General features: G+C 41.5%; 1 protein-coding gene across 4 annotated transcripts in view; it reads left to right on the forward strand.

Moving 5' to 3' along the window:
• Positions 1–17,750: 17,750 nt before the first annotated feature.
• SMG7 (SMG7 nonsense mediated mRNA decay factor) overlaps positions 17,751–25,022 on the forward strand; it is a 30,969-nt gene continuing 23,697 nt past the window's right edge. For 3 of the 4 annotated variants that reach the window (XM_009578764.1, XM_009578765.1, XM_009578766.1), the window contains exons 1-5: positions 17,769–17,775; positions 19,068–19,185; positions 20,142–20,274; positions 23,555–23,726; positions 24,569–24,640. In XM_009578764.1, the coding sequence (XP_009577059.1) occupies positions 17,769–17,775; positions 19,068–19,185; positions 20,142–20,274; positions 23,555–23,726; positions 24,569–24,640 (502 nt within the window). Of the gene's footprint in view, positions 17,776–19,067; positions 19,186–20,141; positions 20,275–23,554; positions 23,727–24,568; positions 24,641–25,022 lie in introns of all 4 variants that reach the window. The other variant, XM_009578767.1, reaches the window with a different exon arrangement.

Consider the following 25,022-nt stretch of genomic DNA (forward strand, 5'->3'; position numbering starts at 1 on the left):
AACCACAATATTGTTTGAAACCCAGAATGAATCTCAACAGGACAGGCAGAGTCAGTTATTTAATTATCTTGAGGGTATATGGAGGAAAAAGTTAGTAAATGTAACTTCAGTGTTAATAGAAAATCTTGTACTGTGTGCCTGCAGCGTGCTGCCTGGAGTTCATAGGATCACAAGGTAACTTGGTCTGGAGGTGACCTCAGGAGGTCCCTGTCCAACCTCCTGCTCAAAGCAGGGGCAGCTGTGGGGTCAGACCAGGTTACTCAGGGCTTGATCCATTCAGGACTTGAAAACCACTGGGGACAGAGACAGCTCAGCCTTTTGGGGCAGCCTGTGCTACTCCTTGACTGTCCTCATGGTGGAAAAGATTTTCCTTACATCCAGTCTGAATCTCTCATACGCTCGTTATCTCTCATCCTCCCGCCACGTGCCACTGCAGAGAGCCTGGCTCCATCTTCTCAATCCCCTCCCCGCAGGCATGCGGCTGCTAGGGGTGCCCCAAAGCCTTCCCTGCCCCAGGCTGACCAAGCCCCGCTCCCGCGGCCTCTCCTCCAGCCCCGAATGCAAGTGCTCCAGCCCTGACTGCCCTGGGGGCCTCCGCTGAGCTCCCTCCAGTTGATCCACATCTTTCTTGATTTGTCTTGATATCTGAACAAGACCAGTCAGTCTTGGAAAGTATTCCCTCCAGCTTTTTTATGTTCTGAAATGATTAATGCTACTTTCATACATTGTTTACTCTTGAATTTTAAACAGGGGAGGAGTAGTGGAGAGATCAAATACTGCGTTGGCCTTTCAGGAGGCACCTCTTAGCACAGTGTTTTCTTTGGGGGAATATAAAGGGAAAGTGTCCCTTCTTATTTGTCTCCTTTTTTTCTCCATGCAAGGTGTTTCTAGCATTTGATAACTAGAATTGCTGCCAATATTTAGTATGAGCAACACTTCTTACTATTCTTTGAGGGTGAGGGTAACGGTCTAAAAAGGCAAATAAGATTGATGATGATTACTACTTACTACTGATCAACAAGCGTTTTGTGGTGACCTATGAGGTAAAAAGAATTACAATAAAAAAAAAGTATTAAGCAATTCCCCTCTGAGCTTTCTGCTGAGGGAAATTCATCTTGCTGAGAGGCCCAAGACACGCACCGTACCCCTTGGGTCTTTGGGCAGCTGTTACTCGCTCCCTTCTTCCTGTCATGGGGGTTTGGATTATTGAGTATCCTCTTGCCACCCAGGGAGAACTTGTGCTAAAGTCACGAGTTGGCTGGGTGTGCTGTCATAGCTCTGATACTTTTTTCAAGCCTAGATTCCTAAGGAAACAAGGCTTGTGCGAATGTACTGCTTATCACTTTTTTTTCTCCTCTTTCTCAAATGGCTTTAACAAATGTTAGCAGTCTTCTACAGAGGGATAGAAGTTTCAAAGTTGATCGTTGCCATTAAGTTTATGAAAGTTAGCTGGTTAGAAGAGTGATCCAAATGAGTGTGCCTGTTGAGAGAGAAGCAGGTAGAGCCCAGCTGGTGTAAATCAGCACATGCAGAGCTTCAGGTCGGCTGTGGCCTGGGCTTGCCTGGGCTTTTCTGCGCGTGGAGTTTGAGTTTGCTCTTCTGTACGGAGTTTGAGTGCAGTTGGTGCAGTATGTTAAGAGTGGATAGATTCGCATCCTTAATAGTGAGGATTTGAATGCGTGTGCAGTTTAGCACATTTTTTTAGGGCATGTTTTTCTGCTGGAGGGACTGGCAGGAAGGTGACTATCTTTGAACGTGTGCTGGAGGGAAGAGGGCTGCAATAATCAGAGAACTTGACCCTTTTTGCTTAGCACTTAGCAAAAGTTTGGCCATATAGACAAAGGGTGTGTTTTAAACTTGAATTGCTCCTGACAGATGTGTCCCACTCTTCCTTTCACCCTTTCCTGCTCAGACCTGATTTGATGGTGTAAGTTTATGGCCAGGTCTTCAGTGAACTGGACTGGGGAACTACGCTAGGTAAAACTGCTTTTGTTTTGTTTTTACCCACGGAGTTTAGCCTGAGTTGGTTGCCTGATCCCATTCATCATGGGGATCAACACAGGTGCTGACAAAAGGGGTGAGGTTGTGTGCAACAGAGATGAGGCACTAATACTAAGGGCAGGGTGGGACTGCTTCTTCTAGTGATAGCACTCATTATCCTTAAAGTGCTCACTGACCCATAACACTACTAAATAATGCCCCATTTCCTAGAATATACGACCCCCTGAATGCCCTCGCATAGCTGGTGTCACTGTCACAGTTAGTACCCCTGTTTTCAGTCTGGGCTGAGAGTCTCCCCCTTTTTTTTTTCTTGCTGCAGAACACAGCTTATTGTGGGTGCTGTTACTGCGCTGTCTTTGTGCTGTGCTTTGAGGTTACTTGCAAAACAGTGTTCCAGTGACCTAGAAGTGCAGGTTAGTGTAAGTAAAGTTACAGCTGTATTTATTTATTTATTTTTGATGGCAGGGATGATTCTTGTAGCCATTAGTTCTTGTTCTAACCTGCATATTCCTACATAGTTTGATCTTTATTGAAAAGGAGAAGGTTCTGTTGTGGCAGTGAAACCAGGCGATGCTTATCTGAAGTTTTGATGGGGCGCTTACGCTGCACCAAAGCATTTTGAGAAGGCTGCCCCCCCTCCCTGAATATAGGGTTTTGGAGTTTTTTTTCCTGAGTTTTTTCACTTCAGTGCATGGTGCGAAGATACATTTGCTTGGTGAATGCTTAGCTATTTTATTTAAGTAGTCAATATAAAGTATACCATGGTATTCGTAAAATCTCGTTCATGTGTCCTAAGAGTGCATCCTCCATATAGCAGTTTCATAATAAGTAACCCTAGCCTGCTGCAGTGAGATGGTTTTTGCCTCCAAATAAGCTGATCTGGGCGCTGAATTGTATGCCTAACTTTTACCTCAAGCAACTTAAAAGCTTTATTTAAATCAACCTATATGGAATGTGAAGCTGCCCTGCTTTTCAGTTTGCCACGTTGGCTATTGCACGCGTTTTCGGAAGTCTTGGTGCTTCCCACTTGAGAAGAAAAGGCTGACTGCAGTCACTGCTCAGGATTGCTTGGGTTGATGGCAGAGGACAGTGACTTGATGGATAGATGCCTTGGCATCTTCCCTGCCGGGCTCAGCCAGCAAAAATCAGTATGGAAGAGGAGTAATTGCAGTTCAAGTTCATGGTGGCTGGGGAGGGAGGAGAGGATAGCTTGCTGTAGTGTCTGATTTTGTGGGTTGAGGAGCTGCTGGGGGTTGTAGAGTTGTACGGGTCCTTCATCACTGCCCTGGGATCTTCACAACAGCAGCAGAGATCCACTAGTAAGAGCAGACTCCTCAGAGTAAGGAATGGTGGAAGAGCAGTTAAGGAATGCAGCTATAATGTATAAGGAGTATACGTGGGAGGACATTAGTTACTGCTTTTGTTACTTTGAACTTGAGGCTTGTCCTCATCTCACTTGAAAACTGCACAGCTGCTGTCAAGCAGGAGGGGAATAAAACCACAGATTTGTTTCCTTAAAACCATTAGCAGAATTGCATACTTTGGTCCTGTACTTTTGAATGTATTACTAGGGAGGTCATAGATTTCAGTGGTGTTCGGTAAAGCATTCGTTTTCCAGTGCCCAGGGAGTGGTATGGCATCTTACCTCTAATTCTCCATCTTACTGCAGTGAAAACAAAAGGGAACTAACTTAATGTTTATTGTGGAGTGACATGAGGAATCGTAGAGCTGACTTGTGGGCCATAGTTTCTCACTGTTTTGTACAGGAGGGTGGGCTGGTGGCTTTTTTTGTATGTGCCTCTTGAGCACTCGTGGTGTTGCATGCAGTATCTTGTTGGATACAGTTGTACTGGTTTCATCACCAGCTTCCATTTGTGCAGCCGTACTCCAAGTCCTGCCTTTAGGCCACGTTTCTAGGCTTGGCTGGCCACTGCTTTTCTTCCCATTTGATTTTAAGAAGAACTTCTGATCGTAAGCTTGGGGACTTCCTAGACAACCAAACGAGGGGGGAAGTGGCTTAAGCAGTGCTCTGATACTGTGTATCTCGATTCCTCTGAGTTGAATCAGCAGCTGCCTGTTCAGATCAATGTAATGCTGTGAGTTGGGGTGGAATAAGAGCTTTTTGAGTAACATTAGGCCTGCTTTCTCTTCTTTCTGTATTCCAGTAAGACTTTTCTCGGATTATTCACACTGGCTTCTGCACTCAAGGGATTATCATAAGGAACCAGAAGGCTGAGGAGTCTCTTGGGATTGTTACACAGCCGTGGGCGACAGACTGAATTTCACTGATGGGACTCAAATCAGAGATACCCTTGAGGTACTTAGGAGTCCTGCTAGAGTTAATTTTCTCTTCCACCTTTAGGGAAAAGAAATGTCATTTTTCTGAAAGTACTTATGATGTCTCTAATACATCAGCAGTCTATTTCTCATATTTTCATTTCATTGTCTGTGGTGTTGAAAGTATCCTCTAGTGCTCAGCCCTATTGAACATTTCTCTGCTTCATCTAATATTGGTATGTGTAAGCTGATTTTTATTTTATTTCCTCCCTCCCGCCCTCTGAAGCATTGTCTGTTTTGAGTCTATGGGCCCCACTTGTCATATGGCTGAATTATCTCAGAGCGCTGCTCTCTAGCTTTTAGGAAGTGAGAAATTAATTCTGAATGTCTTTCCAGTGAAACCTTTAAGATTGATTTTGCCAAATGAATGTGGGGAAAATTTCTTGAGTTACTTTGAAGAACCTTAGGCAGAGATTAGACTTCTTGTTTGGATGCAGTAAAACAGACCTTTTGGGTATCGAGAGTCTTTATTCAAGACTTATTTTGGTGTTTCTTGGTGCCTTGATTTAATGAGGCCTTGATAGCTTTTCCTATTTGATAAGGCTACAGCAAAGGGCAGTTTGTTTGGAGCCAGCCTGTTCTAGGGCCCCCTGGACTCCCCAGTGGTCTGTGCTACGTTATTTATCACAGTTTGACTTCCCTACAGGTGTTGTCAGGAATAGAAAGAAATGAGTTTTTGATAAATCTGTTGGGAAGACCATTTTTTCCCCTTTGTTTTATGGTAATCCTAGAAATTCTGCTACTGTACTTTCTGTTGCAGTGAAAGTCTCCTGATAGTTGCTTTGCCGTGTCCTGTCTTGGTCTCACCGTGATTTGAAGAAAGCACGTGGATATTGCTGTGTGTCAAACAGCTGCGACTGTGTGATAATCTTTTTTAAACCAGGGTTTCCTGTAGCCAGCAAGGAACCTTTGACAGTTCCTTCTGCAGTCAGTACTGGTTTTGGCAATGCCTCTGAGCATTCGTACTCTTAATTTGAGGTATACTTGAGCCATTAAGAGGGGTCTTTAGGGTGTTTTTTCCAGACTAGCCTAATAGTAACTAAAAATAGAAATGCTAATCTCCCCCTATGAAGAAGGGGAGAAAGAAGGATGGGACAAGACTTTTGTCTGTTGAATAGATGCTAGTTGTCTGTCTTGAAGTAGCGTAAATACTTGTTGAGGACAGTGCCGTGACAAAACTTCTGAGCATAGAGGCTTGATCTAGCCAGCTATTCCCTGGAAAAAGCCAATCTACTAGTGGGTCTGGGTTTTGTGAATGGCAATAAGAATAGTGTCCAAAGGATTTAAGCCAAATTTTTTAATATTAAAGAAAAACCCAAAACCACCAAAAGTGTGTAAAAACATGAAAACTGTAGCAGCTCTTAGAGCTCCAACATCCAGCTGCAGTTACTAGTAAAATAGAGGAAATGTTATTTCCATATGAAGAAAAAGGTGAGATTTCTATATGGGTTAATGATTATAAATTAAATTATTGAAAGATGCAGAATAAACTTGCAATAAAAATCTAGAAGGTGTTTCAGTGTGTCTTAATACCATGAGTATGCATAAAGTTGAACATATATGTGAAATCTTTAACTAGAAAAGAAGTGATAAACTGCCTAGTATGCATTGTCAACATTCATTTGAATTAATACAGAAGGCCTTAATTTAGGAGCATGTCGCATAGATTACGCTAGGGCATGAACTTCTGGCAGTTTTTTCCACCCGGTTTGAACATACCCCTACTATTTCATTTTAGAGATTTATTTTGTTTTGAGGTAAATTGTAGGAGTTACGGGGCTTGGGGCAAAGATGGTTGTAGGGGATTGTGGCTTGCCGGATGTGCAGTCCAGCTTCAGCTGAAGTGCCAAAATTATTCTATTTTAAAATTTGTTTTGGACATGCTGGTATCCTGTACAAAACATTTGATGATGAGATCCAAGGTATTGTGGTTGCAAAGTGAAATGCCAGGGCTGAGTTGGCTTGTGCAACCTGAGTAATGCACAAGTGTGGAGTTAATAACTGGTAATGGCATAGTCACATGCTGAATCTTTTCCCGGCATCATCCCTCCTTGCTTAATATGTGGCAAAGATTCAGAAAATGTCTTCTCAATCTAACCAGATGAGGACAGTCCCTGCCTCTTCACCACCTTACAAAGGTAGCAGTGGGTTGAGCAAGGCTGGTGAAGTTTGCTGAGGGATTTGGTGGGAGGAAGGAGCCAGAGTGGGTGAACCCAAGGCATACGGCGATTCTTTAAGGCAAGATGTAGTGCCACGTGGAAACGGTTTAGCAAGGTGGCTGGGATGGGCTGCTTTGGGCTAAGGAGGTTTCTGCCTCTGGAGGACTTCAAAAACAAGCAACGCAAATATTTGTCAGGGATAACATCAGGGTGAGGGAATGGGCTAGGTAAGCTTTTGAGGTCCTTTCCAGCCTTAAGATTTGATCTTCAGGCTGGATGTGTTAGTCCGTGGCTATGGAGCCTGTTCCTCGGCTGTTGCAGAAGGTAAAATAAGTGTAATGAACAGGTCTGATCTGACTATTGAAAGGGAGACTGCAGTCTGGAAGACATTCAGGTTTTTGTTTTCTACAGAGTAAATTTTCCATACATGATTCGTAAAGCAGATACTGTTGTTGGCTGAACGTCGTGTGAACATCTCTAGATACAAAACTCGAAAGGACTCTGTCTTAAGGTATTGAGATTTAAATTTGAAATAAAATAATTTTTATAAAAACATTTAATCCCCAAAAGCAGGATTAACCTTGGAAGTTATAAATTTGCTCAGATGCTTGCGCCTAACCAATTCATTAGGTTTTAAAATGGGAAAGGTAGGTTACTGGTTAACTGGCAGGGCGATGGCTGCAGCAGCAGCAGCTCCGTTTGGAGGCAGTTTGGACCTGCTGCGAGCAGAGCTACAGAGGTCAGCTGGATTCGGCCGAGTGAGCTGCACTGCTTCAGCCAGGTTGGTTTTCCTCAGGACCCGTTTGTGTTTGACAGGGCTCAAAAGCTTCAAGCTGCAGCCTTCCTAGACCGGGGCAGTTCTCGCAGTAGCGTATCCGTGCTGCTTCACTCCTGAGCTAATAAAATTTGCTAGATCTGGGCTGGTTGGATTGGTCATAAGTTTCTCCTTCAGCTGAACACAGACAAGAGAGTAACTTTCACATATTCCAGGAGTACATGTGTTTCGGTGGTGGACTCTCGGATTTTTTAGCTGACAGCCCATCTGGATGAGCCGCTCCTGAACTTTAGAGAACCAACAGCAGAGGAGAGAGTCGTGTGTTGATAAACCAGAAATTGAATTTGAGGCTCATTAACAAGCTCTCCTTCCCATAGTTCCATGCAGCTCAAACAGGTATCCTTGGTACCTTGTGTCATGTTTCTGCTTTTTTGAAATATGTAGTAAATATTGCTGGTTGTGTGGTTTGAGGTGAAAATTTAATAATTGGGCATCCTTTTTTTTATTAGAAATTACTGTATGTGGTAGACCAGCATTAAACCTATGGTGGTAGGGGATTTCGCCTTTTACTTTTTCTTATTTCCATACTTCTTTGGGGAAAATAATTCTTCAGATATTCTCTAGTTGAAAAGTAAGTATGTTTCAAAACAGCGTTGTGTGTTTCTGATAGAGAATGGGGAGCAGCTAATGAGACTCCTGTAAACTATTGGCAATGATGCACTGAGTACCCATTTAATTATCATAAATGGATGGTATAATTCTCCCTGACTGGTGTTCAGCCTTCATGCCATTGCTGTGCTTTCAGAGTGTGGCTTGCATTTAGTTTCAAGATGGAGAATTGAAAATAATTTCTAAGATGCAGCTTGCGGTTAGGATCATACTCAGATGTAATTTGAGTGTTATTTGTCATAGCTTGTCTAAACCATGCAGTGTCTTTTCACGCTGAAAAATCTCTTAATTATGAAAAGCTATTTTAAAACTTCTGGGTATGTCACATTTGTGCATAGAGAGGTGTTTTGTGTGACGTTTACATAATTGTGAGTTTATAAAAAGAATGGGGTTGGGCAAAAACCAGCTTTATACAATTGTTGAATGACCGCAATGAATAATTTAAATATCAATAATTTTGCTTTAGGCCTTACGTTTTTGAAGCTTTTGACTATCTGGGCATAGGTCTCAGTGTTAGTGCTTGGAGAGCACGTGTTCAAAATGCTGAACTCCACAGCATCTGTCATAGTTAACTTGCTACAAGCACAGTATGAGGGGTTACTTGTGCTTTATTTTTGTCACCTCTGATGGTGACATCTAATGTATTTGCTCTTTCTTCATCTGCTGCTTAGCAGGGAAGACAGTATCTTGAATTCCCAATAACTGACTCCTCTTTAGTGGTCATTACCTCCTGTGTCAATGTGAGTCGTTCTCAGCGTTACTGAGCTTAAGGATCAGTGTTTGCCACTGGGCGAGGGGTAATTTCAGAGGCAGGGATTGAGAGGAAGGGGGTCCATAGAAAACACCGAAAATCAGCAAGATACCTTGGCTTTATATCCCGAACTATTAGTGGAGGCTAGAGGCAGCGGGAAACTGCTAGAGCTGAAAGTCAGGACTTAGAGGGCTGCAGGTATTGCCCTCTTCATGTGAGGTGGGGTGGGCTTTCCAGGGGGAAATGTGTGTCACCTTTGTAACTAGTTCCTAGCTGCAGGCGCTCTGCTCTCCAGCTCCACAGGCGGGCGAGAGGGCATATTTTATCCGTGTTGCAAGAGTGTGGCACTAAATTGACTGCGTAATTACCAGCCTTTGAATTGAATACTGTACACTTGCCTGGGAGATCTCGTACAATGTCCAGGGAGGGTTGACGTCTGCTGCCTGACCTTAGCTGATCTGGCTTCTGCAAGGCTGACTTAAATAGCGTAACTTTCTGAAACTGATTTGATGATATCCATCTGAAGCTGATCTTGATGCTCAGGTTTCTGCATTTTCCATAATTCTGGATATGGTTTTCATAATGCAAACGCTGTTAAAAGAAGTTAAATAATGTTCACTTATTTTAACATCTATTGTCTGCAGTTTCCAGCCCTTAACACAAATAAAGATTTTACCAAGTCAGGAACTGTAATATAACAAATGAGTACTGGTGTTACTATATATTTATCACAACTGAAACCTGATATTGTTTGCACTCTAATCAGGGTGGATTTGAAAGAGCAAAAGATAGTAATATTACAAGGGCATAATTTATTGGGGTTTTTTGTTTTGTTTTTTTTGTTCGGAAAGTATTTCTGTTGCTTTTCCTTGCTCAGTCTCAAAACCTTGTGGGAATTACCATGGGAAGTAAGGTAGTTCAGATGCAAACCTCTCACATCCCGCTTGGCACTGTAGTCATAAGAACTAATAACACCTCTGTGTGCTTGCCAAAAGTTCCTTATTATGGGTAGTGAGCGAGCGGAGCTTTATGATTTTTCTTTGAGATCTGTATCTTTTTAAGGGAGTGGGCTGTCAGTGGTTGAGTGGATTGGAAGGCAATCTTGAAAAAGTTTTTGTGCCCTCACACCTTTAAGATTGCTTTAGTTTTGAAAAAACTAGCTTGTCCAATGGATAGTGTAAAGATTAAGGAGATAGACAGATTATGTATTCTATCTTAAACCTTTTGCCTTTGACCTGACTCGTTCTCAGGTCAACTGCAAAGCTGACATGTTGTCAGCCAGTGCAGTACATGTGTTACTGTATGGGTGCTGATAAGCAGACAGAGTATTCCATAGGAGTATTCGTTGTTGACTGTTTGCTATTAGAAACTTTCCTTTAAAGGTATTCCTTAACATATGAAGAGATATCCATGTCTTAAAGTGCCACACATATGAAGTATCCGTTTGTTATTTCCCGAGCATGCCTTTTTTATAGTCATTAAATTGTTTTCAATCCTTTGGTAATTTGCTTTTAATTTTTCTATACTGAAAACACTGTCAGGGTTACCTATGGAGCTACACTGTCGGCTCCAGGAAGGTAAACAAGGTAAAGGTGACTGGAGCTTTTGTGCTTTTCTTTCATGGGCAACATCCACTTAGAGGTTAGTTTTCTCCCTTATGGCTCCAGTAAAATGCCAGATAACAGTAGGTCAAGATGGAAAGCTAAAGAACAGCATAGTCAGTATTTTAAAAACATCTTTACAAACCAGCGACTATGGAAAATGCAGCTGAGCTTTCCTGAGCTAGTCTTAACGCTGTACATTTATTCCAAGCTATTTTTATTTGAATTGAAAAATACAGACTGTTGGGTATTTAGTTTGCAGGTTACTCTCCTGACTTAAATTTTAGAACTCTGTGGAATAGACACAGGCATATTGCTGATCCTGAATGACTGCCTACGGACCAGATCCCATTTCTGAGGCATTTAACTTACATTTGCAGTGCTGTTCTAATAAGGCTCAGACTTGCTCCTGTGCTTGACGTGAGCTCTAGGCTAACGAGAGGGAGAGCGCAGACTTTGGTGGAGACAGTTGAACTCTAGAAGCCTTAGCAGGGTAGATTAGATTCCCTCCCTGTAGATTAGATTCGAGGGTAAGCACGTATAAACTTCCCTTAGGATAGCTTTTACCTGTTGGACACTTCTTTTTAAAATCTTGAGACAAAGGAACTGACTTCCGTGAAACTGGAGGAAAAAAAAAGAGTTTGAATGAAGCTGACTGCGAGGGTACTTTTGCTCCTATCCAGGGAGGAGGATTGTCAGTTCTGATCAAACTTGGAAAGAGTTGCTTTTGGTGTTTGCTTCTTGAGGATGATGATTATGACTTGCTTCTAATAGAGCCTGGACTAGGAGCAAGGGGGAAGATGGGATTTTAAAAAAAAAAAAAAAAAATCCTATTCTGTGTCCCCATTTCTCCCCATCCCTCTCAGCTGAGGTGGGAACAAGAAGGCAATAGAGCAGGATTCCCTGTGGAGAGGGTTTGGATTAGGTGGTGATTGCCTTGCTTTAGCATCTGCTTGCAGATGTGATTTTTTTTACTTGCACCGTTACACTGATGCTGAATTAATTGTTTGCATTGCTTTGATATACAGCTATAATCTGACAAAGCCACTGGTCAAAGAAATTAGCTGTACTCCGACTTCAGCAGCCTGTAACAGGAATAATAAGCTTTACACTAGTTAACGCGTAAAATTGACAATAAGGTGGTACTCTTGAAGGTGTATTTCATTGCCATATCTGTGAAGACTGTCCTTTCAGTGTAAAAGGCGCATGGAGCATTTAACTCGATGACTCACAGCCCGAAGGTCTCTTGCTATGCCAGTAAGAGCTGACATCACCAAAACCTGCCTGCTCCCGAAGCAAGTGATTCCAGCACTTTATGGAAACTACGGTCATTTAAATTAGGTGGCAACACTTGCAAGTTTGGAACATTAAGAACTTGTTCCATAAAGATAAAGCTGCTTAAAAAAAGTTGTTAAACAGTACATATCTGATGCACAAGTGAGTAGGTAAAGTCTGTACACAAATAAGTAAAACCTTTATCCGACTCCCTGTACTGCAGCAAAATTCTGACTCCGTGCAGTTACCCTTTCAGGAAAGGATGTGTCAGGCTGTAAACTGGAGCTGCAGTCTGAAGCCTGTTATATTCAGGTGATGTTGAATTAATAGGTGAAGGAAATACCAAAGACGAAGTTTATCAACAAGTTCCCTGCTACTGTTATTCAGGAATAAAAATCTAGGTTTGCGCACAATCCTAAGATTGCTATAAAAATATTTCCCTTTAACAGGTGGTAGTTAGAGATAGAGTTGCTGTCTACAAAATAGTTAGGGAAGTCAGAGTTATTTCTATATCTTTCAAAATCCAACCTTTAGCGAAGCGTACCAGCTGTAAAGGATTAGTGCCAAGCGAGTCTCTAAAAACTGCTAATAAAGCTTTATATTTTAGCAAGTGTTAGTGGTTACTCTTAGGCTCTTAGGAATGGAAGGAAGAATGCTTATTTTCCATAAAACTGTCAACCACTTATATCAGACAGTAATTTTTGCCCAGTGCTGAACACCAGATGTGAACGCTGTCTTGGGTACAGTGTTTAGGGGCTTCTTAGCAACCCAACTCTCCCCTAAATCTGCTGTGGAATATTCAGTGCCTGTGCTGTTAGTATTTTCTACTGCTTTCCCCTGCCCTGAATCAGCACAAGTGTACTTAAATACAAACAACCAACCGACCAACCCACTGAGGTATTAAACCATTACAAATTTTTGTTGAAGTTAACTGTTATTTTGAGGAAAATCTAAAACAGTAGTTGCTGGATGTTGCTTTGGAGTTCCTTCTGAGTGTGAGCCTTGCCACATGTTGGAATGATTAAATAATAATAATAACTTGTTTTAAGTGTGTTAAGTGTATTTGACTTTTTTTTAGTATGCTAGCATAGAAAATTTACCTCCCCTACCTAAAATCAGGGATTTCCTACATTTATTCCATTATTCTATATTTTCTATTCTGTATGTTCTTACTCCCTTTCAGAAGGAAAACTTTCTGGCAGTGCCCTTGATGAGCCTTCGGATCAGTCACCTCCTGCTAAGGCTCGCTGGGCTGCAGGCACTTTTCATTGCGATACAATTTCTGCACGTACCTCCGGGGAACAGAAGTGCGGGAATGTAAATTCCTGCTTGGAGTGAAACTACCCTGACCATTTAATATGGTTTTTGGTTTGTAGAGTATTCACAGAACAAGTGATTGGATTCTGATTGCTTTTATACGCCCAGCTGCCTGGACTCATGACCCATTTTAGTACTGAAAATTCTCAATTCCTTCTCAGGGGGTTTGTGTTACTGAGATTTGATAAGGGAACTGATACAGCTGCTGATGCTTCAGGGCTGCCAGGGGAAAACCGAGTGGAGTTCCCCTTTGGGCGTGGTGGAAAGCAGAGCGTTGTGTTCAGTGGTGTTTTTTTGTGAGGTTAGGATTTTTCCACATTTTTTGTAGGACTCGTCGTGCCATAGCAGATCTTGCCTGGCTCATCCTCACTGTGTGAACAAGAGGAGCGTGGTGTTAAGTGAAGCTTGACTTTGACCGGTTGGACTTTCAGAAAGAGTGGGTGTTAGCTGGGTAACACAAAACTGCTGCTTTGAAAACTTGGGCTTAATTTTGTTTGCTTTTCTGTGCTTGATAATGAAGCTCGTTAGCAAAACTGTGCTTCTGTAGAACTGATATTGCCCTCTTACAGATGCAGCATGGTTGTATGCAGAACCAAAAATTTGTTATGATGTGTGCTTTGAATTATAACAGAACCGAAGAATATATATTGAAACAGAGATGAGCTGTTTTGGAGGCAACAGTAAAATAGATCCGTTTGTTTAGTGATACATGAATGGAGTTTGAAGTCAGGTGGCAATAAGAGGATTAGAAAACTTAATTTATGAAGGTCGACGTTTTAGCTTACAAGAGAGAACTGATGGTTTAGAGTACACAATTAAATCTTTGGTTTTCCAAGTGGCTGTTACACAAAGGCAGTGATCAGTAGCTCCACGGGGCAGCTGGGTGTGCTGTGGGAAGGACTTGGTTTGGAGCAGAGGGGCCTTAGGTTGGAGTTTCAGAAAAAACTTCTGGACTATCACTGAGCAATAGAATAGTTAATCAGGGAAGTTGTGTGATCTTTTTTGTAGGATTTTAGAAGCAAATTAAGCAAACTTGTCCTAGTGTAAAAGTGTAAATGGGACTACGTGATCTTTCGATGTACCTTTCAGCCTCTCAATGTGATGGTTTAAACACTTGAAAATGTGTATGGGAGAGACATCCTGTATTTGTGGGGTTTCCTTTCTGTAGTGTTTAGCAGCTTAAGGGGAAAAACTTGTTTTCTTTTTCTGCTTAGGGGAAACTTAATTGATCAAGAATGGTAAAAACTTAAATGTGTCTGTCTTGTCTTCCTTTGCTAAATCCGGTGGTTCATTCCAGGCTAAACGTAGTGTCCGAGTTCCCCTCAGTTACAGCAAAACTCGACTTTATATACTGCCAGGTTCTTAGGAGAAGAAAAGCTTCCTTTGCCATCTGTGGGTACTTAAATTTTAATAGATGTTATGCCTTTAGAACTTTAAAAGAAAGTCCTGACTACTGTCTTTTAAAGTTTTGAAACTTTTCAAGTATTTGAATAAAATGAAAATTCCTTTAGCTGTCAAACTATCTCACTGAATTTGAGTGCAAGGCTTTTGTATTTGAGTTTCGAGTTGAACTAAAGCACAGGCTGAATTTATATTTGGTTAGGAAATTATAAAGAACACCTATCACAATATATCAAGATGATATATCATCTAACAGAGATACTTGAAATACGATTTTTGAGCTATGGTTTGTGCTTGCTTGGCTTTGGACCAACAAACTCGGGGAAACTTGACTTGAAGACTGATCTGCTGAGGCCAGCTGGGCAAGGAGGTACTTGAGAATATTCTTGAAATCATAAAATGTGTAAGCAAGTTGTACCAAGTTTGCTGGCAGGCAACGTATTTTTGCACCAGAATGACTCATTCTAATGCAAATTCAATATGAGGCGGTGCAAGAAAATGTATGGACAAAAAGGCTTGTTGAAAGAAGCTTGACAATATAACGAGCCATTTGCACTGTCAGAAACTCCTGCCGTTATCAGTGAACTCCGATTTGTGCCCACTAGGAGTCTCTGAGCACCAGTAAAGTCTTTTCCAGGAACAGGCAATGCATCTTTTCTCTCGAGATGCTAAGATTTTGCCACTGATGCAGAACAAGTTTGGTACCCAGGCTGCCCTCTCTCGTCTTGGCTTTGCCCTGGTAGATGCAGCTGTTTTAAATAAAATTTGTTCTTAGGTGGAAATGAGAAACAGTGTGTGCTAATGTTAGACCTACTTTACTAATTCCTTTGGCCTCTAGGAAGTATTGAAATAACTTCTATACATTTTATTAAAATTGTAATGATAATCCCCTTAGCGTAGCTTGTTGCGAGCTTATAAAATATGAAGGGCAGTTTGCTTTACGTCTGGTGAAGAGATTGGTGTTAAAGGCTCTCATTCTGTAAGCCCATTAGTATTGTCTTCCAAAAAAGGTGTTCTAAAAAAAAGTCCTTTTGGTAAAAGTTCCGGTCCAGCCATATTGTTAGGGTATGCACTTACAGAGCGTCTGTCAGCAGTTGCACTGATGTAGGGGTTGAGGCTCTTCATCTAAATTCTCCGGGAAACAGCTGGTCAAAACTTTATGAAAAGAAAGCCTTTACAATGGTGCTATTTGTATTTCCCCCTTAAAAGATTAGTACTGAACACAGTGGAAGGTAGTTCTGCACAAGTAATTTTCAGAGGAGCAGTTCTTGGCTTTTACAGGGCAGAGCCTTTTTGCCTGGAGGAGAATTTTGGGCTCGTGTTTGCTGGAGCAGTACTGGGTGTCCTGCTCGGGCTGAGCCTCTCGGTAGGATTCATGGTTTTGGCAACACAGATGGTGTTCTCAGCTCAAAGAAAAAGTTTGCACAACTGGCAGGTGTTTAAAGTGTGAGCCAAACTGTATTAACTTGGCTGGCCGTTCAAAAAAGAGAGACTTCTGCACCTGAGCGAGTCAGCTTTTCCTTCTGAGCAGTGGCATTTCTAGCTGCCAAGTCATAGCATTGCAGAATTTTCTCAGCTTTGTGCTTGACTGGACTTGCAGGTCAGCGTCGCAGAGGCTCCCGAGGCACAGCATGCAGAGAAGATTGCTGTCCTTTGTTGGCTCTTCTTAGCTGTGTTGGGGAAAAGATCTGCTCTTCCCCATCCTGCTAGCTGCAGCGATGGAGAGGGCATCGCTGAGGCGTCCTTCGTTACTTCCATGTGGACGAGGCAGACATGTTTCTTGGGCTTTCAGCTTTCTCGTGACACGATATCAAAAATTTTCCTTGCTTGTCTGTCAGTAATAATAGATTATCTCTTCTTCCAGTGTACCCTGTTGTTAGGACTTGAAAAAATGTATTAACGCCTTCTTGAAAGAAATAAACAAAAAAAAGTTATCTTAAATAGATTAAATTTGTGAAACAAGTGAGGAACGTACAGATTTACTTCTGGCATCAGTTAAGATATTCTTAACTTAATTAAAGCCCTTGGAGCATCCCATTGCTTCTTGGATGGTACACTGTGGTGACTGTGGTGAGTTGCTACAGATAATTCTTGCATTTAATAAATAGAAATTCTGTGAAGGGACTTAGCAATATACATCTTCCTAGTGAAGCACTGGCACTATTATGATATCTTTTTAATCCTGATGTGACTCTCAAAACCTTCCCTATAATTTGAGGCCAGTAGGTAGGACCTAGAACAACCTGAAAAACTATTTTTACAGTTACCACAACTTCACTTTGGCAAGAGAGAGTATATGCTTGTTTCTGAAGCCTCTTTAGGGATTAGGTGGTGCTTTCTCCTGGCTCTCCCTTCTTTCCCAAGCTGGCATCTGACTTTCATGTTAGTCACAGTGCGACTTCCATCTAGTTTTTTTTGCTGAGGCAGGCAGGTAGAAGTGGGTATTTCATATGCTAGGAGGATTTCATGTCTGGTATGGAAAGCTTGCACTCTTTGCAAATGTACGTAGTCATTTGAGTGTAGCAAAAGGAAAGGGACATGTTCCACAAAAACGCAGCCAAACCAGGCAGCCTTGTGTCCCTTCTGCCTCTGCCTGCCCTGTGTTAATTCTGTGTCAATCAGAGAGGCCAGCAGTGCTACCCCTTGAAGTTTTATGTACCGCTGACAGTGCTTAACCGTAGCATCTCGATTGCCTGCTCCATCCAGCCATCGATGACCATTCGTAAATATTTATTTAATGAGGACTGTGTCCCGGTGTTCCTTTGTTTGAGAAACTATTTGCCAGCCTCCACCGGCAGTGGGGATTTGCAGAGGATGTTCAGCAAGGGAGTGGTAGTTGGTCACCTGTAGTTGCCATTCTTTCTGTATATTCTGTATGTTCTTGAAAACCTGATCATGACTTTAGGGAGGCAGTGCAAGGAAGAGAGGTAGTTGGGAAGCCATAGTCTTTTTATCGCCTCTTCTTAAGGAAAGCTAGTGCAGCACGGAGAGGCAGGAGGGCTGTAGCAGCCTGCTGACAGGCACCGATGAGAGTTTGTTTTGCTCTGTGTTGGCTACTGCATTTCACGTGTGACAACTTAAAGTTAATAAAAAATTCCCTGTTACGGGGTAAGCAGATATCACTAATGTTGGCATGACACTGTCAAGTAAAGCTTAAAATGTAGTGTAAAGGGTTTTTAGTTTGTTGTTTTTTTTTTTTTTCCTGGAAGAGACTTAAGCTAAGCAGGGAAAAGTGAACAGTTGACTTCTATTGTGGTATGAATTTGGAAGAAATCATGCTGTTAAACAACAGTAGCTCAAATCATGCATGGGGTAAACTATAGCAGTGTAGGTTGTAGGCAGCCTCTACGGAGCTGGCCCCACTTTCTCTACTCACTGTTGCATGAATGTGTTTTAGCATAATTCAATTATTTTGATCAGTCTGTTTCTAATTTATTGTTTTATTGCTTTCTTACAGGCAGGCAGAAGTCCTGAAGGCTGACATGACAGGTAATTGCCTTGTTATACAGTTGATCTAGCTGCTAATACTTGATTCCTGTTTTTGTTTTCCTTTTGTGTGTTCCTTAGCTTCTTGTTCCTAAGTGTGTGACGTTATATTAAAGGTTTGTCCTCTGGATATAAATAAATAGCATTCTAACAACTGTGCCTCTCTTTCCTGTACCTGAAATACATGTATTTTTAAAATTGACTTTGGGTGCTGTAGAGCATTTGGAGGTGGAGATCATGCCCTTAAGTCCTTTCCCATACTGTTCTCCTTTTGGGGAAGAGAAAGAGACTGCTGGCCAACCTGTCACAGGAACTGCTGCACTTGGAATTAGCAACAGGAAAAGGATTTGGCTGGTTTTTAGAAACCCGGGTGATGGAAATGTTGGTCTGAATGCTATCATGTGTGTTATGAAAGTACAACCCGTAGATGCTACGAAATGCTACGAGCTGTGTTTTATTCTGTATGTATTTATGGAAAATGGAGATGGTTTATATTAATGTCTTAGCCACGCGGTACAAGCAGCTTGCATAATGAACCTACGCTCAGCCGTGCTTACCACCTGGGTGTAGTACACGTAGCAGGTTGGTATAGTCCCCGTAGGAACACTGTAACTGCCTGGATCCGCCTAACCCAGCAGGAGTGGCTACACCATCAGCAGAATGGTTTCCCTGGGGTGAGGCCCATCCCTTGTGCTCCCACAGCCCCAGCTCAGGTGATTTTACAAGGCATGGGAAATTGGACTCTGTAACTTGCGATGGCAGGGAGCAGTGTTTGCGTTCACCCTCGGTGATGGAAAGCAGATGGCTACCAAAGAGTTAGAAAATGGCAAGCATGCAGTAGTACTTGCCCACAATGTTCTCCTAAATACCAACAGCATTGGCTCCAGGGACTGTCCTATTTAGCATCCCTTGATGGATTTCTATTCTGCTAATTTTTTCAGGCTACTCTGAAAATTTTTCTAAATCCATCCGGTGGCAAGAAGTTCTGCAGCATAATGACTTAGAGAGAATCACCTCCTTCTGTCTGTTTTGGTTTTTTTAACTTGCCAGCTGCTGACTTTGCTCATGTCTAGTTCTGGTGTTGTAGGAGACTGATCAGTGATCAGTTAATCCTCGGTCCCTCTGTATTTCACTGTTCTGATGAATCTGTGATAAAAGCGGGTGTTTGGCATTGGATATTTTACACTGTGCTATGTTCTTTCCTTTGGTAGGCGATTGAAAAATCAGTTGGAATAACTCTAAGTTTGAGTATTGCGAAAACTGTTGTGTCTTTGTTTTTTGTTTTTGTTGCTCAGATTCAAAGCTGGGTCCAGCAGAAGTCTGGACGTCCAGACAGGCTCTACAGGACTTATATCAGAAAATGCTAGTGACCGATTTAGAATATGCTTTAGATAAAAAAGTGGAGCAGGACCTGTAAGTACCTCAATAAATTTGTTTGTGTATATGTAATCTGGGCTGATGAACAGGAAACCCTGAGAATTCCAGAAAAGCGATTGTATCCTATGAAATGGTTGTCTTACTTCCTTTAAAATGAGAGCTGTGCTGTGGGTGAAACATGAGAATGCACTGCAGAGTCTATGAAGAGCATTCAATAGGTTAGTATTTTATCTCTGGCAGTTAGTAGCAGCCATGTCATGCAGGAGTGGGTTTTGGTGAGCCAGATAGAAGGGAGAGAGCTAAGAAACATCAGTCTTCTGTGCTGTCAGGGAAGCGCTGAAGTCTGGAGTTTCCAGAAAGGAGGGAATTTGCCTGACGCAGTCACCTGGAGTTTTGAGCAAAGTCTAACAGGAGACCCTGTTAAGCCCTCTAAGGTAGGGCTGGGCAGAGGGAGGAATATCAGATAAGAACTTTACTGGGGTGCTCATGGCATCAGGGGAAGATCCTGCTGTGTTTTCTCCATGCCCTCAGTCCATTCCCTGTTATTTAAGATGCAGACATGGGTTGTAACAGGTTTAGTTGAGAAGCATGTGGTTCTTCCGGCACTCTGAGGGAAGCAAGACGAGTAGGCTGGCTGAGTTGTGCTGTCCATGCCTCCAGATGCTGAATGATTTTTAACTCAAATTTCTATACCCCACATCCTGTTTTCAGAAGAGAGCTATGCTGCCTAAAACAAAACAATTACAAGCAAATATTAATGCTGTTACAGTGTTAGCAATACAATCTCAGGTTTGATTTCTGTAGTTATGAGAGGTGGGGAAAGGTAATTCTTCTGTATTTAACATTATTTCTAATCTGAATGTTGTCTGAATTTGAATATACTTCATTTTCATGTCTGATGCTATGTAATTAAACAGTTCTTTCCTGTTGCTTATGCTATCTGCATAAGGCACTTCCAAAGTAAAAAAGGAAAACACTTCTTTTGTTTTCAGTTGGAATCATGCCTTTAAAAATCAGATCACGACGCTACAGGGTCAGGCGAAAAATAGAGCAAATCCAAATCGGAGCGAAGTTCAGGCGAACCTCTCTCTGTTCTTAGAGGCAGCTAGTGGCTTCTACACACAGGTGAGTTGCAAAAAATATGTTGGCTGTGGTATATTTGCATAGTCTGGAAGCAAGTGTGCTTTAGCCTTATACTGCTAACGCGCGGGTCCTTTACAAAGCTTTGGCTGTCAGATCTCCTATGCCGCTCCAGCAACTGCTCATGAGCTCTGATGCCATACCAGCATGAAGAACTAGTATTAATCTCTTTGAGGAAGGGCGGGATGATCGGTTTTAGGTGGGTAAAATCTGTTCTTTTCCCTTAGTGTAGGAAGCTATTGCTGTTCTGGATCAAGCAGTGTACCTTGCTAACACCAATGCTCTCAGTAGAACATGTCTACAAAGCTGGGGACGTGCTTTTGATCAGCTGCAGTCTCTAGTTGATTTCAAACTTCTGCAAATCTGGTAGTTGTTTTGGTGCCCCATAAAAACATGGCGTCAGTTTAAGTTCCTTTCCATAGAATCTGCTTTAGAGCCTAAAACCCACATCTTTGGGTAAGATCAAAGGTTCACTTAGCCCCATATTTTGTCTCTTACAGTACTCTGCTGTGACTGCTCAGAGCGAGCATTAAGCAGCAGAAAAATGTAGAATGGTATTTCCTTCCTCTAGTCTCTTGCTTTCTGGCTGTACATTTGTTGCCTTCTTGAGCTCATTTGTATCTGAATCATCTAGCTATTAGGAGATCTAGCCTTCATTGACTCTCCAGTCCCTCTTGAAGCCGTTTACTGTGGTCTCTGCAGTGATCTGTGGTGAGGAATTCTGTGTTTTAATTGTCATGTCTAAGAGAAACGACGACACAAAAAACCCCCAATCCCAACAAATGTGTTAACTGATGATTTCGTTGTACTCTCAGTTCTTTTTTTTCTGCCATTTCTCTAAAAATCCATTCACCTTCTCATTACTATGCATGAATTTGTGGGCCATTGTCATAATTCCTTTTAATTTTGAAAAAGGTGAGACTTCCCCAACATAGGGAAGGATAAGCAAAGACAATCAGTTTTGTTCTTGGCTCCAATTATTCAAGAACAGAAATATGTGCAGAATTTGAAAATGCAGATGCACTGAGGATGTGTGTGATGCCTTAATGTTTTGTGCTTTGTTCTGTGTCCCTTCCTTGTAACTCCTAACGCTGATGGTAAGTATTGAGTTAATGTTTTCCAAGAACTGTCTATGTGCATACTACATACATATTTGAATACAGCTTTTTTCTGAATAATACCTGACTTAGTGGCCACCGCTAAGCATTTAAATGCATTTAAGTAGGGTGGTTGTCTCCAAGAGTATAATGTAGCATTTACAACATATAATGTCTTGCTTGTTTTTTGATCAAGACTCCCAGGCTTACAAGCACATCTTCAGTCTTAATTCTATGTTTTTGTCAACAATTATTTAGAATTGCTAACTTCAGTTATTGGAGTTTTTCTTCCGCTTAAGCAAAGCTGTATTGGTGAGTGCTCTTGAGCTAAGTATCTTTTGCAAGGTTTTCAGTTAGTTGCAAAAGGGGTGTGATTCCTGTTTGTGTATTTATTCCTTACTGCCAGTGTTTTGCCCATACTATCTTTGCAATGTTATTCAGCTTGTAGATCATGGAGTTTAAGAGTGTGTAATAATGGCCTTAAAGTTAACTTGCCTTTCTTTCCCTTTATCCCCTCATTTGGTGTATGCTTCAGCAACATTGTCACTACTGAATCTTCTATCTCAGTGGTCTGACTAGACTTTCTGTTGTGGCTAGTTTGCACTGTTTTCAGGTTACAACACGCACGGTAGGTCGTTCTTGCTATATCAGTTCCTAGTTTGATTCTGAACATCTGCAAGGCAATCTCTTTTTTTTTTTCCAGAATCTGTGTGATTATCTTTTTTTTTCTTTTTTTTTCCCCCTTTTTCTTCCCCCCTTGGGCATTGTTTTTTGGAAAGCTTCTGATTTGAAGCAGCCAGTTTTCCAAGGGTTTTCTACCATCTACAAAGTTTGTCTTGCAAAAGCCGTGTTCTTCCCTGCAGTGTATCAGGGAATTTCGCTGCTCTTGTGTATAACACCTCAGACTGGGTTGTCTTTCTCTGTTTGCTGTGATGTTAATCGTCCTATTTTTAGCCTATAAAGATTTTGCTCAGGCAAGATACCTGCTCTCCAACTGTGAGGCCTGTGTAAATGACATCTTTGAAAGAGAGCATGAATTCTTCTAATTCAGCATGCTGGAAGATGTCAAGTTTCTCTCTTTTATCAGGCTTTCATCTGTGAGATCCCTCTCGTTTGGGGATTTTTGTCTACTGTATAAAAGACAGCAAAAGGGAAGGGAGGTGTAACACAAACCTTTTTCTGCAGCAAGCAAAAGCACCGCATCGCATGTTTAGCCGTTGACAGAGTGCGCATCTCTGTCAGCCCTGGGCTTTCTATATGCCTTTATCTGGAAGTGGAACCCTGCTGCAGGTCTGTTTTCTTTGGAGACTGAGTATGTTCCCAGCTGGGAGAAAGTCTGTCAATTCTCACTTTCATTTTTAACCCTGTAACACTGTAGAGCAAACTCTTTTCATCGCTACATGGTTACTGTTACTTTCCAGAGTATTTGCTGGAGTCCATTAGGAAAAACTTCAAAAGCACTAATTAGAATGGCAAAGTTCAGGTTTTCCTTCAATCAGCTTTTGAGATATTTGATCAATTAGCAGATGCCTTGGTCTTTGAAAGAGTCTCACTGTTAGCTTAGCACAAATATTTACTGACAACTCAGCCACTGAACTGTTGGCCTCTATTGCCTTGCATTGCCTACAAACTTGGTTTTGTTCTGGCTTCTCTCTAAAGTTTAAGGCAGGGTGGTGCTGTTTCTTATGTTGGAACAAGCTTCTTCAGAGGATGAGTGGCATTCCTTTCCCATATTTTCAGAGAATGGTGTCACTTCATCTACGTATAAAAAAGACTGTGTTCTTCTTAAGAGTGGCCTGTTTAAAAAAAAAAAAAAAAGGCAGCGAAATTTAGACCTCTCATAGTCAATCTCCACTGATGCATACTTGGTAATTTAAGTATCATGGGAATTGAGTTGCTTACTGGTTTGGGATCCACAGCTCTTTGTTACAGAAGAGAAGTAAAACTTCTCTTCATGGTTCTGGTCAGAAAAATGCAGCATGGAGCTCAATGACTTCCGTATGGAGAATGTAATTTAAAGTCTCACTTTCAGTAACCTAGGCTTGTTCACTTCAAATATTTTTAGCTAATCCGTGCCTCCGCATGATGACCTGCTAGTTTTGTCTGTTGTTTCAATACTTTTCTGATTACTGTCTCTAGCTGCTACTAAACTAGACCTGTTTTTCTAGTTATTACAGGAATTGTGCACAGTTTTTAATGTAGACTTGCCATGTCGTGTAAAGTCTTCCCAGCTGGGAATCATTAGCAATAAACAGACGCACACCAGCGCCATAGTGAAGCCGCAGTCTAGCTCCTGCTCTTATATCTGCCAGCACTGCCTTGTCCACCTTGGAGATATTGGTGAGTTTTTGAAGGAAAAAGAGGTGGGATGCTGGGTTCTAGCTGTGTTCAGCCATCATGAAGAGGGATCTGTACATACCCTGGGCAGCTGACCAAGTGTGCTCCAAATTAGTAGCTAGTAGCTGATTGTATGATTGGTGGTTGCTGCAGGGGGAAAGGTCTGGAAAGCAATGCTGTTAGACTTTTCTAATGTGTGTTACACATTAACGCATGGAGACAGTTAATCACTAGCTTTCTAGTGATTTGCTAGAATCTGTCTTGTAGCATACTAATCATGTTATAGCTGGTAGGCATAGTGAAATGTTGAAACCGGTAACTATTACAAAAGCTTGTTGCAGCAGGCTAGCATGCTTCTCCATTTCAGAACATTACTTTTAAATCTTGTATACAAAGGCAACAGTTAGAAATCCAGCCTTTCATAAACAATGTTTCTCTCCTACATTAAGTTCAACAGGTTTATTTCTTTGTTGATTAGAGTAGAAACTATGTGTTGTAGAAAGTTCTCTTTTCACAGGAATCTGCAATTGCTTTTGTAATAACCTAAAAGTAGGTATAGTTGCTTATTGTGCAAAGAAGTATGAAAAATATTTCTAGCTGTCTGGATGGCACAACATCTTTCTAAATAAGAACTGGTAAGCTGCGACAATAGGATCTGAGGAAAAACAACCACCTTAAAATTCAACGTTTTGAATCTTCATGCTGCTTGTTGTAGTTGTATGTTCTTCTGATGCTTGTTTCTAAAATAATAGTAAAATGCTCTTCAAGTAAACTGGGTTGTATTAAAGTAAGTGCGTGAGAGTTGAATTTTTTGTCTCAGCTTGGTTTTTTTGTTGTTTCCTTAGCTCGCTATAGGAATCAGACCAGCCAGGCAGAGTCTTACTACAGACATGCAGCTCAGCTTGTCCCTTCTAATGGTGAGTCTGGGATACCTTTTAGGTTTATAATTCCAAAAGAAGGTTTGGGGTATTGCTTTTCTTGTGTGGCAGTTGGAAACTTGGGAAGAAGTTTTATATAAAATCCCCAAATACCCAAAACAATCATGCAACAAAGTCAGACCCGTTGGTAAATCATTTAGATAGTAGCTGTTTGCCTGATCTGTGTCACTTGTCTCCTTTTTGTGAAGATTTAAAAAAAAAAAAAAAAAAAGTTGATGCACAGCTTCACTCCAAGGCTTCACTTACTGCTACATTATACTGTGTTACATTCATATGTTATGAAGTACAGTTAATGAAAACTTGCCTACCAGCAGCATCTTTTCTTTTATTGCTTGTTCACATGCCAGTTTGCAAAGTTTAG

This window comes from Fulmarus glacialis, unplaced genomic scaffold, assembly GCF_000690835.1.
Source record: "Fulmarus glacialis isolate BGI_N327 unplaced genomic scaffold, ASM69083v1 scaffold11655, whole genome shotgun sequence".
In the NCBI taxonomy this organism is placed as follows: domain Eukaryota; kingdom Metazoa; phylum Chordata; class Aves; order Procellariiformes; family Procellariidae; genus Fulmarus; species Fulmarus glacialis.